The following is an 18,453-nucleotide window of genomic DNA, read 5'->3' on the forward strand; positions in this document are numbered from 1 at the left end:
TGGGAGACGATCACACCGACTAAGGGAGAACAAAGTGGCTTTGCTGATGTATTTGTGTCTGTGTGTTCACAGAACTATGTCAGGATCAGTAGCACAATAATGCATCTCTCAACTGCCAAGAAATGAGCTTTTGCTAGGTCATGTCAACATGCTCTGTTGTTTCAGCACACTTTTACAACAGGTAGACTTTAATCACACAGCAAATGAGCATTTTGTTTGTGGCGAGTTTGAATCAACAGTTTGATTGGACTCTCACGCACAGCAGGAATAAGATAAGTCACAAGTTGTGAAGTGGCACTTTTTTTCCAAAGAGTTTAACACAAACAGGAAGTACTGAAATGAAATAAAAATTTCAACATTGTTTTGCAGATTGATGTTTGACCTTGACAAAAACTAAACTCTTGACAAAATAAATTGTATGTTTTTTACCTTCATGTTTTGGTTGTTATATAATTTCTCCAGGTCGGTCTCATGAGGAACGGCCGTTTGCTGGCTGAAGGTCCTCCAGAAGCAGTCATGAAGCAGCACAGTGCAACAGTGAGTTCTCGTTAAATCCCATATCCGTTAAATTCATAAACAATGGCAATTTAGGTCCTACATATTCGGTGTTACATTATAGGGTTTAAACAGAATTAGATACATTTTCATAGTAATTAAAAACATGAGAAACCACAGCGCAGACAATAAGCAAATACGTGACTGTATATTGATGGTCTGGTCCCTCGACTGCAGACGCTGGAGCGAGCTTTCCTGCAGCTGTGTGAGACGTTGGACCGAAATGGTTCTAAACGGGAATCCAGTCCGCAGGGGGGGGCTTTGGAAAACAGCCAATCATTCGAGAGCGGGCGGGACGAGAGTCGACCGATTCTCGGGCTCGGATCCGGAGCTGCAGAGGAAGTTCCCAAATATTCAGGTACTATTTTAACCAATACATCTCTTTAAAACATAACCAGTCCATATAAGTGCCATACTATTGCTGCTTCAGACTCCCCCAATTTTGAAATGGTTGCTTAGAGGGGTTTGTAAGGCCTTGACCTAATTGGTCAAAGATTCAAACCATAACTGCCATGTCCTCGCTTTAAATATGAGATTAAAGGAAAAAGATCCAACTCTGTCTCTGACCTTTTAGTTGTAGACTAGTTAGCTGTAGGCTTTGAAAACATGATTATGGAATCAACACACAGTTAATATTTTGGGACTTTTGCAGCTTTGATAAACTATTAGTAAAGTTAACAGTAAATGTAGTTTGTTTGGAGCATCTCCATCCATTGTGTGTTTGTTGTTTGTGTTCAGCGGACTGGAAGGTGCGAGCCCGACATGTGATGCCAAAGTGGAGAAACATTTCTGCCCTGATGATCAAAACAATGGTGCGGATGAAGAGAATGCCAGGGTACGTTATTATTAATAGTATTTAATAGTAAGATGTAGTAACTAACAGCAGAGGTGATGATGAGACACATGTTGGTGCAGATGTTGTAACTGTTCGACTTTCCCTCCTGTGCTCTGCAGCTCGCTGTGTTTCCAGTTCTTGCTGCCCGTCATCCAGGTCTCTCTGATCTGTTTGTGTGTCGGAGGAGACCCTAAAGGGATCCAGGTCGCTGTGGTGAACAATGAGACCTCCCCCTCTGGTTATAGCCACTCACTGCTCACCTTCCTGGACAACTCCAGCGTGCACCAGGTACTTTCATTCAGCTTCAGGAGATGTGTCACAAGCAAAAATGAACCATGTGGTCACTGATTGTGTGCACCAGTTGTTTTTCTCTGTAGCAGATACATTTAATTTAAAACTGTCAGTAGATTCTGATTTATTTTGTTTTTGATGTATTATGATGATTTAATGCTGCATTAGATTGTCACTCTTGATCAGCACAGAGGTGTGTTCTGACATCTGACATGGTACAGTCAAGAGTTTCACAGTTGGTATTTTTAATTTGACCTAAGCAAGCAACTTTCACTTCTGTTTTCTTCACAACAAACATGAAGACTTCCACTGTCTACTACATCAGTGAAAGTTGTTCATCTGTGAGACTGAACTTTATAAAAACAAACACAGATACTATTAAATTGGATTTCAGCAGCCTGCTGATATTAAAACAGATTATAACATAGCATCATTATATGTATTTTATGTCTGTATCCACAGGTGCCCTTGTCCCATACAGAAGCTTTTGAAGGCATCTATAACGGAGAGTACTGGGGTGTCATCGGCTTTGGCAAGAACTTCACCAGCTACTTGACAAAAAGGTAAGGTTAATCAGGTTGCGTTCGGGTGACGGTATAAATGAATCTGTTCATCAATTCTCTCCTCCACACTATTCATGTAGAGGGGTTCAGCCCGCTTTACTCTTTCTTCTGTAGATCACTGGTGGTATGGAAAAAAAGTGTTCCCTTTCAGACGCCACTATGGTTCATAAAACATGATCAACTGTTTCAACAGAAACGTGTTAAAGTGCTGATAATAGCTATAACCCATACTGCCCCATACGCATGTACTCTTTACATTGTTTGGCTCCCATGTGAAACAAAAATCAATGTTGACCTATTATTTCACAAAGTTAACCACATGTTAGAAATGTTTACAAACTGCAGTTTTATTCCGGGACCTGTAGTACTTTATTTGCTTCAGGTGGTTTGGCTTTAAATAAAACTTAAAAAGCATAAATTCAAAGCTAACTGTGTAACGTTAGCTAGCTAAAACCAATTTTAGCTAACCACAGTGCTAGCCAGGAATTGGTTGAATGTTACTTTATATAACAGCATAAGTTAGCATTCAACAGCTTCCCAGCTAACAATACCATTTGATATTTCTACACAATACAACAAGAAAGGCATACATTTCTGGCTAATGGTGATATAGGTCTGAAATGGTTGAATGCTAATGTTAGCTATTCTCTAACAGAAGCTAGTAGGCTATTGGATATGTTGTTTTAGCTTGTCATGTGACCCTGTGTCACCTGAAATTTGCCCTGTCAATTGTCTTTACAGTTACTTATCAATCAAGAAGCAGTAAAATGCTAACTGTCTGATTTAGCTATCTACTCTTTGCAAATCTGGAATGCAGCAGCACATTATAACAGCATTTGAGCTACCCGACCTAAGCATGATGTCAGAGCATGGCCAGTGTGTAAATTTGGTGAATGGCCTAAAATGCCTGATTTCGCGGCAGCTTTTAAAAAAAAGTTGCAATGCAAGTTGCAATGTTGTGAGGTTTTTATTTTTTCTATATAACACATGACACATCCACTGTGAGCGACTGGGACAAATGCTCCAATATAGCAATATATTGGCTGAGTGAGCCTCTTGTCTTTTGTCGATTTCAGTGTCAGGACTCCGAAAAAGATGTGTAAAAATTGAATGACACTAAAGTCAATAGCCATAAAATACTCATTTGATTGGTCAAATTTGTGGAAATTGTGTGGAAATTGTTGCGTTCCCGCAAATTCAACCAATTGCCACAAACTTTTCTCGATCTCACAATCTTGGCCAATTGCTGCAACTTTTCCGCAAACTTGACCAATCATCCTATTTCCCTGTGCTTGTGAAGAAACTCGTGTCACCAAACTCACTTCTTTGATATTCAAAATATTGATCCCCTGTGGCAATGTTGTATGAACATCAGAGGAACATCTCTGGAATGCTGCATGCCAGAGACCTACTTTTTTTTTTTTTTTTGCTGTGAGGCAGACAACTGTGCCGTTCTAACGAGGCTCCGATGTGACTCACTTTCATGAGCTTCCTTATTTGGACTCCAACTACAGTGTCCTTATGGAGACTTTATACAGTGAATCCATGATAATAAATCCAACATTCAACGTCTTCTTGTGATTATTTATCCATGTTTGTGTGCTTAAAACTGTGTATTCTCCTTTGTGCATATTGATAGCATTGTAAAGCGCACATGTAGTGCGGCTACTGACTTCAGTTCAGTTTTTACACATTTTATCTGGCATCTTGACACGGTAATCGAAAAGTGATGTCAGAAGACAAACAGCTTGCTCAGCCAATAGGTCCCAGTTGCTCACAGTGGATGTTTTAATGTGTTGAAGAGAAAAAAAAGACTCAAAACATCGCAACTTGCATTGCAACTTTTGAAAAAAAGAAGCTGCCAAGAAATCAGGCATTTTAGGCCTTGAAAGACTAGCTGTTAGATGGATAATCATGGATTTGGGGACAGATGTTCATGTTACCTTTAGGATGAAATGTATCAATTACCATATAGGTCAACCAATTTAAAATGTATCCAGTACTTTGGTATATGAACAAATACCTGCAAAATGTATGATATTGCCATCAGTCTCACCTGTAAGTTTTTTCACGCTAAACTAAGAAGGTGAATATGATCAACATTATACTCCATCAGTAGAAGCTAAAATCTTTTCTTACAAGCATAGAAAAACTAAAATTAGGTAAAAGGTGAAGAATTTTATTAGATTTCTTAAAACTGAAAGTAAAAAGTAAAGTAAGAAGTAAAAAGAACAAATGAACCCATTATTAATGTTTGAACTTATTGGTGACACTCAATCTCTGTTGCTCTCACTGCTTCCATCGCTCAGTCTTTGACGCACAATTACACACACACAAATCAAACCACACCAACACTCACTCATCATGTGAGGATGAGTCAATCCACGAGGCACGAGTTGTTTTTGACGTTTGAATAACAGTTGTTTATATGTGTGTGTGTGTGTGTGCGTGTGTGCGCCTGGGTAGACAGTCTGGTCGTTCCTGTCCCTTACACACCTGGGCAGGTCACAGCTTAGCGGACCAATCAAACGCTCACTCTTCCTGAATCATGTGCCGTTCATGTGACAGACCTGCCTGAGGGAGACAAAAGGTGTTTATGCTTCTACGCCTCCTCGTCGACTGAAAATAATTACTATTGTCATATTGAGTCCGATGCTTGGGTATGCTGATAGCCGCTGTGCTTGCATTCAGTTTTTTCGATGCTGTTATTTTTGGATCACAAGTTAATTTTCATATCCAAGAATGACAAAATTAGTTTCTTGAGACAACAAACAAAATTATTTCAAGCACGACTCATTGACATTCATAGTTGCTTTAGATTTCATAAAATGAAGGTTTGCCTCTGTTCTTTTTCTATTTAGAATTGTTGAACAAGGCATGATGACACAAAAACATAGAAGAGGACACTGTGTTATATTAAAATGTCATTTAATGGTGGTTTAACAAACTGGAGGCCTAGTTTTAACTCTGAAATATGTTTATATTTACTAAACTACAAGCTACAGAATATCCTCATTGTCTCAACAAGGCCACATGCATCGCTGTATTTGTCACCTCTAACATCTAAGTTTGATTTGAATTAGTGATACCAGCTTGTAGACACATGACGTTGCAGCAAAAAAAAAATCAATTTCTTCTCTAAGTCTGTGGATAACCCTAAATGCTGTTATTTCCTATCCCCATTCTTTAAATTACTATTGATTTATTCCAAACTAAATGTTCAATGTTCACAAAACTAAATGTTTAACAGACACTCCTTTTTTTCCTCATATTTTGGAGTTTAATTCCAAAAACAGCCAAAGTGTAAAGTTTAGTGTTTTGTACCTTTAAATATCACATTAATCTAATCTACCATATTTACAAAACCTGCATCTTCAGTATCTAATCCTTCTTGTTTTTGGCTGATTGCGGGGTCAGCCCTACACATGGGTCTGTATGTGACTGACTGACTGACTGAGTGATGTTACTTTCAGAGACATAGAGAGAGAGAACATTGCTATGACGGATCATAGAGCTCATTGGACCTCCATTGACGTGACACTCTGTCTATACCGCTCTGGATACTTTGTTTGGGGGAGTAGGCGGGGCTGCTCCTCCGCTGCTCCTCCGCTGTCCTCACCTACGTCCACAGCGTGCACCTGCTTTCAAACACATTGTAATCGGCCTCATAAGGACAGTCCTTGTGACACATTGCCCACAAAAGTGCACATTGACCTGATGCGGTCAGCCACATACTAGGTTTTGAGCTAGTCTTGTTTCTTGTTTAGCATCATTTGCATTCAAGTTTGACTGTTGCTGAATGTTAAGTAGATTTTCAAACTTTCAAAGGTGTTTTCTAGACTCTGATGATGTCTCTGGTTTTACAGGATGATGCAGCGGCAGGTTTCCAGAGAGGTGGTTGATGGAGGATCAGTACACGTCTGGCTGGACCTGACAAGTAAGCCGCAAATCCTTCTTGTAGTTTGTAGACATCTTGCTTAAATGGGTCTGTGTGATTAAAATAACATTAAATAATTGCCTTTACAATGCATGACAAAAAAAATCTTCTTCTTCACATCTGCTTTATATTTTATTAATTTGTGATGCTAACATAAACTGCACATCTACTCTTATATCCTCCAAAAAGTTTTGGACATATAAAGAGTCGCTGTGGAAACATAGTCACCTCAAACACATTACACACAGCTGTCATCTATTGTGAATCTGAGAAGAAGGATTTTCATTTTGCCGTTAATGTTTTATCTAGATCGACAAATAGCCATTATGCTGCAGAAGAAACTACACGAGGCCTTCCAGGTAAAAATTAATGTGTTTGTTTTCTGCTGTTTGTTTCTTCAGCTGGAGCCGTGCACATATATTCAGATGTTATCATATTTTAGGGAGAGATACAATCAGAAATCAATTAACACATCTAGAAACACAAAAGCATTTCAATGCTTTTTGTTTTTCTTTGTTACCATCATTTGTATTTTCTTCAATGTCTTTATCTTTTATCATGTATTTACTTTCTTATCTGGATTTGTTAAGTGTCCTCGGCTAATTTGAAAATCACATATTAATGTGTTTTTATATTATTTTTGTATTTCCATGCTGATTACACTGTGTACAGTAGACAGAAAACACTGAAACATACTGTAGCACAACACACTACAGAATATAGGCCTCATATGCATGAAATCTAACTTTATACTGAACATGTGACTTGTATAAACTTGTTGTGATTGTTGCTCTGTCTTCCATCCGCAGGCTTTTGTGGAGAATAAGTTGGGCAGCATGTCGTACCTGGTTGCTCTGCCAATAAAGGTAAAAAGAAAACCAAAATAATAATGAATGAGTTTAATAACGATATAGAAATGTATAAAACCTGTTTGCTTTGCATTCTTAAAAGAGATACTACTTTGAGAAGAAGTTGCAAAACAATACATTATATGTGTTGTTTTAATTATCACTGTGATGCTACATTTGAATCTCATTGTTGCTGTCATCTTGCAGTTCGAAGAGCCGATCTATGGCGACCTAAATACAGACTTCACCACGTTTGTGACACCTGGAGCTGTGCTCAGGTAAGGAGCATGTGGGTTGAACCAAACCTATAATTGACTTTTCATCCTCCTTTTGTTCATTCATGTACAGGTTGTTTTAAGACTGAATGTTTTAAAGTGAAACACATTTTGCTAAAGGTAAACGAACAAGTGTCTTTGCTCAGCAACCCTTCCCAGCAAGACACTGTTCTTTACCGACATGCCAAGTTGCAATTTGAATTCATGTTTGTTTCTCTCCTCCCCTCCTTCCTCTTCCCCTTCCTCCCCGACCCTCCAGTATCACCTTCTACCTGGCCGTGGGTCTGACAGCTCTTTCCTTTGTCCTGGAGAGGAAGGAGGGGCTTTTGGACAGATGCTGGGTCGCAGGTGAGAGGTCAAAGGTCACTCTGCTCCTGTAATCTGCCACACAAACATTAAAGCTGCTTCCCATTTTAATTACCTCTACTGTACAGCTGTTTACTTTGTAAATTAGGAAATGTTTGTTAAAAACACCCTTGATGGATTTAATTTTCCTACACTGAAATCTAAAAAGAACACAGGGCACAAAAAAAGCTTTAGTGTTTCAGCTCAAACACACAGACGAAAGTGTGTCTTTGAAAAAACTTTTAGGTTTCTCTTTGTTTTATTAGCAGAAGGAATTCAAGGTGGCAGTTTGATTGACGACTCTATGTGCATGTATTTCATTATTTCCTATTGATACAAAACAATGAAATACATAGAGGCCTTTAAAATGTAAACAAACAAACAGACAAAATGTGCACAATTAGTATGTAGTTTAGCATTGTTGTTATAAACTTGAGATACTGAAGTAAATGGTTTTGTAAGTGAATATAACCTTTGATCTTTTTGTCCTTAAAATGCTAATATTTTCCATGATTTTGGTGATGATTTATTACTGCTGCTGTCCACCTTCACGGGCAGAAATAAAAACTTGTCACTTATTCCTGATCAAATACATCTTCAAGAAGAAGATGCCAAATGACAGACTTTGACAATGACATCTTTGCTGAATAAATGCAGACATCTTTTTGAAGTGCATATTTTTTGTATTTACTATTGACAAGAATATAATTTGCATTTACGTGTAATGTGATATCTGACCAGTAGAGGGAGTAATATGATCAGAGCTGAATGTGAAGATGATGTGAACCAGCAAACAGACTCTCTGAGGGAGTTGTTTTGTTATTCGCTCAGTTTCTATTATTGATTTTATATTCTGTAATCACTAAGTATGTATTTAAATGTGGTTTGTATCCATTTAAATTCTGATGGGATAAAATGAACCTTGTTTAGTGGTGATTTACTTCTGATATCTTTTGGACAGAGAAAATAATAAAGCCTTATTTCTCTCTCTCTGTCTCTCACTGTGTTTCAGGTGTGAGCTCTCTGGAGACGATGCTGGCTCATCTCTTCTCTCAGCTGTTTGTCATCAGCGTTCAGATCATCCTGCTGCTCCTCTTCATACTGCTCGTCTTCAAGGTTCGTGCCCCCGATAGAGGAAATGAAACAGACACTGACAAACACAAGCACACACTCTTCAGATAAGATGACACTCTATTGATTGGGAAGCTGGGGGGGGGGGGTTTCAGCTGCAAAATGATAAGTAGACAAACAACTGATTAAAATAGTTTGATTACAAAACAAAAACAGAGTCATTTTTAATCATGGATTCATCCTGATAAACACAGTTAATTAATGTTAAAGTGAGTCTGAGGAAAAATATATTAGCTACCATTTAACTACCAGAGTTACTGTTAAAGGCCAGGCCAAAGAACCAGGCCAAAATGTGCAGTTCCTCGAATGGCCACAGGAGGCTCGCTCAAAAAGTGAGTCAATCCCTGTTAGGCCTCATGTTAAAATGAGCAGAAATCAAGATGTTTACTGCCTGCTCCCAAAGATCCTGCTACCTAGTTTTCTGCTCGTCCGACTGTTCCCGCCTCCAGACACCTCTCAGACATTACCTCTTTCAAACACAACTCACTGGTTTTAGTTTAATTAGGGTTTTAAGTTATGCATATAAGTGAGGTGTTGTGATGTCACTGAACTAGTTCGACGCACGCTATAGGCATCAGCTGTGTCACGTACTTCAGTCACACTCTTCAGACATTTCCGTTTGCTTCTTCAATTTATTGCTTACATATATTTGCTAGAGATAGACTGATGTGTTTTTTTCAGGGCAGATACCGATTATTAGTAGTCAAGGAGGCCGATAACCGATATTTGGAGCCGATATTCATTTGCAGTAAAAGTGAAAATATTGGCGTCAAAATTTTGAATAATACAAACTCCAACACTTAACTTTGTTTAAATGCCTTTAAGCATATGTTTATTAAACAAACAAACAAAAAGCGCAGGGAGTTCCCAGGATCAGCAGCATCTCTTATAAAGTTAACAGAACATTTAAATAAATAAATAAATAACTTCCTGAAGTTTTATAAAGTAAATAAAACAAAGTTAAATAACATTTGCAAAGAAATGAACTTTTTCTCCTCTCCGCCGTGTGTGTGAGCACTCTGCATGCACAGCTTTCACTGCTGATTGGCTGTTACCTGATCCATGGCTCTGCGTGTAACCAATCAGTGCTGTGGGTGGGACAATGCTGGAGACAGAGTAGTGACTGCAGACAGAGAGGCGCGGCTGCATCAGAGCCAAAATAACCCAGTTTTAAACTGATCTCTTATCGGCCGCCGGATTTTAAAAAAAGGCCGATGCCGATATGCGTCAAAATGCCGAATATCAGCGCTGATAATCGGCCCAGCTAGATATGGTCTTTTGTGGCTCCAAAAAACAAGATGGTGTCTGCAAAAATTTGAAACTCGAGGTTTTAAAACGTCTCAACAAACCCATGTGTGACCTCAGGGTAGCTACATCGATGTCTCATAAATAATCTGTGTTTATGCCACTTTTCTGACACTGAAAGGCAAATTAAAGCCCCCTAAAAGGTCACTGTATTTCTAATAGCAGGTCTATTAACCTGCTAATTACCATTTTTACCACATCGTCAAAAATCTAAATTCAACGACAGCACATTTAAGCCATAATTATGCTAATGTATGTCAAACAGAGTTTTATTTTTTGATGTCATGATGTTGTGTCGTTCAATTATTTTCTGTAAGGCGTGTGACACAGTGTGCGGGAGGGGAAATATGGTGTAAATATTCCTGTGTGGGTCGAGCACAGTCTGAAGGTCGGAGGGGTCAGGTTTACTGTGAGAACAACACACCTGCAGCAACATGGGAGATTCTGTTCATCATTGATTATCAATAAACATGTATATGAATCAATACAGGGAGAAGGCATCAGACATGAGAGGAGAGGTATCGTGTGAGTGTGTTTGTGTCTATACATGTGTGTGAATCCGTGCAGGCGCATGATTTCATGCGTGTGTGAGAGCATTCATGTGTGTGTTAATTAAGGCGCTGAAGTCCAAAGAGACCACCACTGCATAAATCACTTCCTGTATCCAGGGATCACTGTGGGATCGCCACCACAACAGCCCATGATTGCTGTGGCAACCAAGCAGTCATGTGGCCTCTCGGTGCAAGTCTATTTTTGCACGTTGTCAGGGGAGACGGATAGTGTCTTAGACACACACAGATACACACCAGTCTTACAAATGCCTGCAGATTCTCCTCAAGTTAAGAGAGTTATCGCCCTCGAATCCCCTGAGCCGAGACTTTTTTCATTACTTTTATTTGATTTTCAATAACTTGTCTGTGTCTGCTCTGTCTGTGTGATTTACAACCAAACTTAATCAGCTGGGACATTTCTTCTTATTCCTTGTTGTAGTTTTGGCTGAAGATCTGTGCAGAACATCACAAAGTGTTTCTGTTCCTGTACGTCTCTCTCTTTATCTCTTCCTCTGTTTGTCTCCATCTTATCTTCTCATCTGTTCTCATGTTCCTTAAAAGAGTTCTGCGCTGGTTTGGCATCGCACTCCTGATAACATTATCAGACTCATGATGGATAGTTTACAGGAAAAGCAACAGAACAAGAGATATTGTCTCCTATATTTCATGTGTTTTTCCTCCTTTTCAGTCACTGGGTAACCTCTCGTTCACAAGCAGCACCTTTAACGTCTAATGAAATACAATAGAGCACTTAATATTTGGGAAAGGGAGCCGATATGAACACATAAAGTCCATGTTGGTGATAAATTAAATATGCAAAGTTTTGATCATTTTAAACTTAAACTAACCATTTTTGACGGATCAGTGATGTAGTCATGAATGTTGTGTTTGTATGTTCTTGATGAGTTCTGATATCTATTTGTATTTAAAAGGCCCATCCGCAGAATTAGCTTACCCTATGTATGTTGTGGTGTGCAAATAAACGTCTGCCAAACATTACAGAAAATGCACTTCAACTGCCAACAGTTTGGTTGGACTTTTGGATGCATTATGCTAGTACCAGGTAAGGTAACATTGGCCATGTTAAGACTTAATACATCCATCCATCCATTATCTTTGCCGCTTATCCCGTTCAGGGTCGCGGAGGGACTGGAACCTATCCCAGCTCTCATTAGGCGAGAGGCGGGGTACACCCTGGACTGATAGCCAGTCAATCACACAGAGACAGACAACCTTTCACACTCACACCTATGGGCAATTTAGTCTTTGGACTTTAGGAGGAAGCTGGAGAACCTGGAGGGAACCCACACAGAACATGCAAACTCCACATAGAAAGGCCCCCTATGTCCGAACCAAGAACCTTCTAGCTTTAAGGCGACAGCGCTAACCACTGCACCACTGTACAGCCAGAAAAATATTCAGTTGCACTTCGTAACGTTACATTAAATTTGTGTAACTTGAGAACGCACAGAAAGTGAGGCGCAGACCAGTTTGAGCTACAATTCAAGTCCATGCAAATTTAAATAAGCTGTACACCTCTTCTTTGTGCAGAGGGCGTGCTGTATTACCAATAGTTTTGCTTTATTTTACGTTTGTCTGGGGGGTTTGAGGTTGAGGTTGTTTCTGGTTTACTTATACAACTTAAATGAATAATTTAAAATGTAAAATTGCATTTGCAAAGAATATTTGTTGTATAATTTTATGTTTTGGAATTATAGTCATTTATTATTTACTTTTTGTGCTTGTAAAATAAATGTATATGGACCTTGACTCTCCTTATCTCTCTCTTTTTTCTTCCCATTATTCCACTTTTCACTGCAGCTCTACGAGTGGTAACAGACTGGCTATGTTTTCTCACTCTTCTACCTCCGTCTCTCATTCTGCAGATACCAAACGAAGGCTCCTTGGTGCTTGTCATAATCCTGATCGTGCTGCAGGGCGTCACCGGCATCTCGTTCGGCCTCGTCATCTCCTCTGCCATCGATGACGAGCAGAGCGCCAACCAGGCCGCGCTGGGCGTCTTCTACCCCAACCTCATCATCAGCGGTAGGACTTTGTGTGTGTGCTTGTGCAGTGGTAACCAGTGTGCAGTTTTACAATTACAATAAAAGGTTAAAAAACCTTTTATTATGTTATTTTTTTGTTGCCACTACCTTGTTTAAATTCTTCACAGGGTAATTATCAGGATATATCACCCTAAATGACATCTTACCCAGCATCCTCTCTGTCCTGCAGGTATCATCTGGCCTGTGGAGTGTATCCCATATCCTCTCCGCTACATAAGCCTCGCTCTTCCTCAGACATACGCCTCAGAAGCCCTCCGCTGTATCATGTACAGAGGTAATGGACATGCACGTTACACAACACTCATCAGTTGCATAATACAAGCTGCTGTGGCCTTACTGCTGTGTTGTTAGCGTGCACATGGCTCACATTGTTACATACAACACATCAAGTGTGCCAGGCAGTCGTCTGAATCATTAAACAGCCCTGGATCCGGTGTATCTCAGCTTCCTGGAATGTTAGGTATCGTGGTTTCTCTCCGTCTCCCAATCTTTCTCCTTCTCTTGACCTCATGGTCTCCGAACAATGAGACCTGACGACAGCCCTAGCTCCTCCGTGTTATAAGATACACACTAAGCACAGGAAGTCCAAGGAGCTATTTCCTGTTTGAAAACCTTATCACAGAGTAGAACATGAGAAAAGGGCTGAGGTCACTGGTGTCAGAGTTCAATTTGGGAGATGAAGTGAAACTTTCATTGCAACTGCATCTTCCAACATTTACTGATTAGATTCACTTGCAACTTAGTGTCCTCTGTATCCACATCATGACATACGACATATGGTCTGAGATATATAAGCTGTTAGAGTTAGTGTGAGGTAGTTTGTGAGTAGTTTTTTAATCCTTATTGGCTATTAACTTCAGAATATGATTTTAGATATAAATCATTATTATAATATTTATACATTTACGTCTGTTAATGGAATATCTAAATTCCTACACAAAATATTGTGAAAATAAGGTAATACCAATACGTAACTCTGATCAAACCGGTAGTAATTTGTCTCCAGTATATGGTGCTGTTCTGTTAAACTAGTGTGGCATCACCATGACTTTGCAATAAGTTTGGCACCAAACTGAAACCTTTATCGATGTGATTGAGTATGCAAAATAATAACCCCAAATAATAATATTTCTCTTTGGCTGCTATTACGCTAACTGACACCTAGCCTAGTGTAATCTACTGTTGGTCTATAATATTTTATCATCATTAATCCACAGTAGATTATTTATTCAGACATGCAGGTGTGCAATGAGACACTAGCATGGTGCTGTTGGCAGCTGAGCAGCCTTGTCATGCTTGAGGCCTTTTAGACCAACAAAACCAGTTTCCTTAACGCCACATGTCATCTCTCTTATTGTTACAAAAGACATAACACTCTTTATTTGTCATTGTAGGCATACAAAGAAAGTATGTTTGGTCAGTAGACCAGCAACAGAAGAAAACAACATAAGAAAGAGAAGGATTAGTGTCAAACTGACATTGGATGAATCATTCTTTCTTTATTCTTTTGAAGAGATGGCGCCAAATTTAATTACGCAGATTTGAAGAAGTAGTTTGACACTGTGGTAAACACAGCTTGTTTACTGTCTTGCTGATATTTGGGAGAGAAGATTGATACCTCTCTTGCATGGGTTAGTTAGCTATGATGCTACTTTTAGCAATTGGTTGATTTAGCTTAGCATTAACTCAGTTTTTTTTTCTTCATTTTTTATACAGTTTTCTTACTGTTTCTAGTGTTTTGGCTGTGTTAAGCTAACTGTATTTTATTTTACCACATCTATTTTCATTTTTTAATACAACATATAGCATTTCCTGTGTCCAAACAGTGAATATAAATGTGACTCTCTCTGACAGGTTGGGGTCTGTCTCGGATGATGGTGTGGCGCGGCTTCGCGGTCACCCTGGGCTGGAACACTTTCTTCCTCATCCTAGCCACGGTCATCTTAAAGCTGAGGACGTGACAGCCTAACGTAGAAAAACTTTACTCCAGTGCGGAGATGGGGCCATCAGGTGAAGCCCAGTGGCCGACGACTCAACCGGGCCTCTAGTCAAATGGATGGACTTGGGACAGAGGAGAGAGAGAGAGGGGTCTCTGTGGTTTAATACACTGATGAGGTTGATTTCCTCCTCTAAATTATCAACACACACACACACTTCAATCAGCTGCTGATCCTGCAACAGTTTGTTTTGGCCTCTGCAAGAATGAGTGAGATTAAAAAAGCTGCACATTGAAGTGCACACGTCAGATAATACACACACTGGGAATAGAGTGTCTTGTCTTGTTTCCCTTCTATGTGCAGCTTTTTGAAACTTTTCAGCCAAGATCCAACTCAGGGTCCCTTTTTTTAACCTTCTGTTTGCCCTCGCTCTTAATGTTATATAGAGAGATTTGTGTTAATACTGATTATAGTTGTAGGACAATAGGTTTTGTCCTAACAGTATTTGTTGTCTACCTTTAAATTTGCACCATAGAAACACTGTGTACATGTCAACTGTAGGAGTGCTTCAGGTGGAGTCAGCACAACAATAAATGTGATAATTTTTTTTAATACATTATGATTTTGTTTGCTTTACTAGCAGAAAAATAGAAGAGAGGATTGTTGTTGCATCACGTGGTCATGTGAAAGGAAGGACTAACCGTCTCTCATCTTAATGGTGCTCTGCTGCAGTCCAGGTTGATTGTGTCCTCCATAGTTTTTGTTTTGTGCCTGCACCTCCTGTTTGAGAAACAAGTGGAGTTTGATGTGATGGGAGGTATTGTATTAGTACTGTATAATTTTTTGTTGTTGATTTCTCCACTTTGCTGGACAGAGTGGAGACTGTTGCATTAGATTTTTTTCACTGATCAGACGTGTCATGCTCTTCAAACTGTCTGTAAACATGCAAAACAAGCGATATTTTTTTTACACAAAAGTTTCAAACTGCTCGTATTTTATATTTTGTGAATCTTCCACCAACACTGACACAGAATAAAAGCACACAGCAGTGATGCTGTTTTGGATTCAACATGTCATCCTGGAGATGTGCCTTTGGGACGCTGTGGTGACTGAAGTGTTGGAATAAGGGAAGAAAAATCCTGAAACGAGGAATACCTATAAAATCTAGAGGAGCCATGTAGTTGGATTGTTGTCAGTGTAGAATCAGTGGGAAACAGACGACTGAGTTAGAGCTACATTTTAAAAGAACTCTTCTGGGTCCTTAAACTATTTAAAATACAACACAATACCATTATTTTGTAAGCAAGTGCTTCTTTTTGGGGGTATTTTTTACAGCTGTAAGTTATATTTAGAAAATGAACATAATATGTGAACAATATGAAATATTATTTTCTCCTATATTAAAAAATATGGATAATTATCGAAGAGGCCAATTACTTGTATCATTATAATTGTACTGATTGCTCTGGCTTGACCACAAGCAACCATCCCAAATTTTTGAAAATGTACATATTTGTACATAAAAGGTAGCTAAGAAGATTGATACCACCCACATGTCTGTATGCTATACATAAAACTACAGCCATTGGATTAGCTTAGCATAAAGACTGCAAATAGGGGGAAATAGCCAGCCTGGTTTTATCGGAAGGTAACAGATGTTTTTTTTGCAAGGCCAAAAAAATAAAATGTTAGCTTTGGAGGTGCTTGTAAGCTAGCTTATTCCCATGTTTCCCATCTTTATGCTAAGCTAAGATAATCAGTCCCTGGTTATAGCGTCATGTTTATCTTAATACAACACAAGTTTGGTATCAATCTTCTTGTCTAACTGTCGGCAGATACAGCAAATAAGCACATTTACCAAAATGTTAAGCTATGTCTATGTCTAAAATTGAATAATTGACCCAGTTTAGCCTCACATCTTTTGCCAATCTGATAAAATGGAAATGTTTACATCCATCTGGAAGCATGGCTTGTAAATCCAGATAGTTTTTATACGGCAGATGTTTTATCCAGTGACTAAGCACATATACCAGCATGTGTTGTGTTTGGGTGTGATGTGAATGCTCCCTCTGTCTCGTAGCCGACATGCTACATGTTGCAGATGGCATTTATGTTAATGTAATGAAAAATGTATGTGTCCATTAAACAGGATAAATAATTAATCTAAATGGCTGTAAATTCCTCTGGTTGTTTTTTTTATTGGACTATGTTTGAACAGTGTACTGTGTGTAATGTTGAGTATTGGATCTTTAGGAGAGACGTCCCTACATTGTAAATCTGATGTTTCTCTGCTGTACATTCAGCATTCATTCAGTGTTCCTGTCGTACATTTTAAGGGACATTTGGTTCTCGTTTGGTAAAAATAGGGGAGCGGGTCGGCTTTTGCTGTTATAGAAGCAGCATTTTATCATGTTCAAAAGACACAAACATGCTCCTAATGGAACTAATGGAAGTGTATTTTGGTTGGACTATCTCAGTGCCTCACTCAAGAGTAAAATGGTGCAACATTGGTAAAATTGATATTGCTTAAACATGAAAGTTTGGACTCTGTTTGGTTACATTGTGAGCTCACATTTTGGACAATTTCTGCACAATTTGGATATTATTACAGGAAATTAAACAGTAAAATCATCTACATCAAATTTCAAGGAATACCCTTAGGTTCACTATTAACGTTCAAATACCTCGTCTGGAACTGCGCCCACATGAGCAACTAATCATCATGTAACAGTAAGGACCTTGGTGTAAAAATCCTCATGAGTAAATATTTACATGAGCTGCAGTTATACTACTGAGGGCACATTAAATAATCTGATTACATAAATTCTTATTAAACTATTCCATCTGTTTGTTGCTCCTTTAATGCTCCTGAGCGAGTCTCATGAATGACTCAGGATGCTTTCTCTTGGGTGATTTACATCTGTGGTAAGACATGAGCAGGAAAGAAATGATGTAATAAAATTTTGGAATATTTGAAGTCAGTCGTGGAGATGTTTGCTTGGATTGAACTAGCAATCAATTAAATCTGATTATTCCATAAAGCCACACAGTCCTGATGAAGCTGGTTATTGGTGTTAGGTAGTAATTGATTGACACACTCTCTTCCTCATATCTGCTTTCACTGTCCTATCTAATTAAGGCAAAAAGACCCCATTCATTTTTCTCCCAATGCATGGGGTCTTATTCTACATTAAAGTAATCAGAACTACATATATTTCAGGTATGAACTATATTTATCCGGTTGATATAGTATAGGCTCTATAATGGGAAATTTATCTTATTATGTATCCTTTTGTCTGCACTGTGGTGCAGTGGTTAGCGCTGTCACCTCACAGCTAGAGGGTTCCTGGTTCAAATCCCAGTTTGGACATAGTGGGCCTTCATTATCTGACAGTATCTGGTTAAATTGGAATATTGTAGTTCATGTAAACTTGTAATCAAAGTTTGTGTTTCAAGGATTTTCCTTCTGCTCCAAACCTAAGACAACTACCCCTGCTGTTTCCTTCCTAAAGAGCACGTAGAGCATTCACTCCACTGTGTCATGACATGTCTGCACTGTGATTTCAGACCTGCTTTGGTAAAGTTTTATTCATGTATTTTTATAAAAACACAATAAACCTGGTTCAGAGATCCTCCCCTTTGTCTCGTGCTGCATCTCAGAGCTGTGCCAGATTTACTCAATGCCAAGAGTACATAAAAATCCCCACAATTCCTGAGGTTACAAAAACACCCGCGGGCCACCGACGACAGATTTATTTGATGACATCATGTTAGGTTGCAACACTGTGTTGCTTGTTACCATGGTGATGATGAT

At 39.0% G+C, this 18,453-nt stretch overlaps 1 protein-coding gene across 1 annotated transcript in view; it reads left to right on the forward strand.

Moving 5' to 3' along the window:
* The window catches only part of abch1 (ATP-binding cassette, sub-family H, member 1), a 32,930-nt gene extending 14,706 nt beyond the window's left edge, over positions 1-18,224 (forward strand). The window contains exons 7-20 of the mRNA XM_069658574.1: positions 463-537; positions 733-913; positions 1,294-1,390; positions 1,510-1,678; positions 2,144-2,244; positions 6,111-6,181; positions 6,491-6,540; positions 6,991-7,047; positions 7,237-7,307; positions 7,564-7,652; positions 8,662-8,765; positions 12,523-12,682; positions 12,872-12,976; positions 14,557-18,224. Of these exons, the coding sequence (XP_069514675.1) occupies positions 463-537; positions 733-913; positions 1,294-1,390; positions 1,510-1,678; positions 2,144-2,244; positions 6,111-6,181; positions 6,491-6,540; positions 6,991-7,047; positions 7,237-7,307; positions 7,564-7,652; positions 8,662-8,765; positions 12,523-12,682; positions 12,872-12,976; positions 14,557-14,663 (1,437 nt within the window). The 3' untranslated portion in view covers positions 14,664-18,224. The remainder of the gene's footprint in view (positions 1-462; positions 538-732; positions 914-1,293; positions 1,391-1,509; positions 1,679-2,143; positions 2,245-6,110; positions 6,182-6,490; positions 6,541-6,990; positions 7,048-7,236; positions 7,308-7,563; positions 7,653-8,661; positions 8,766-12,522; positions 12,683-12,871; positions 12,977-14,556) is intronic.
* Positions 18,225-18,453: the final 229 nt, after the last annotated feature.

This window comes from Semicossyphus pulcher, unplaced genomic scaffold, assembly GCF_022749685.1.
Source record: "Semicossyphus pulcher isolate SPU_LCO1_2020_fin unplaced genomic scaffold, fSemPul1.0.p SCAF_12, whole genome shotgun sequence".
NCBI classification, from domain to species: domain Eukaryota; kingdom Metazoa; phylum Chordata; class Actinopteri; order Labriformes; family Labridae; genus Semicossyphus; species Semicossyphus pulcher.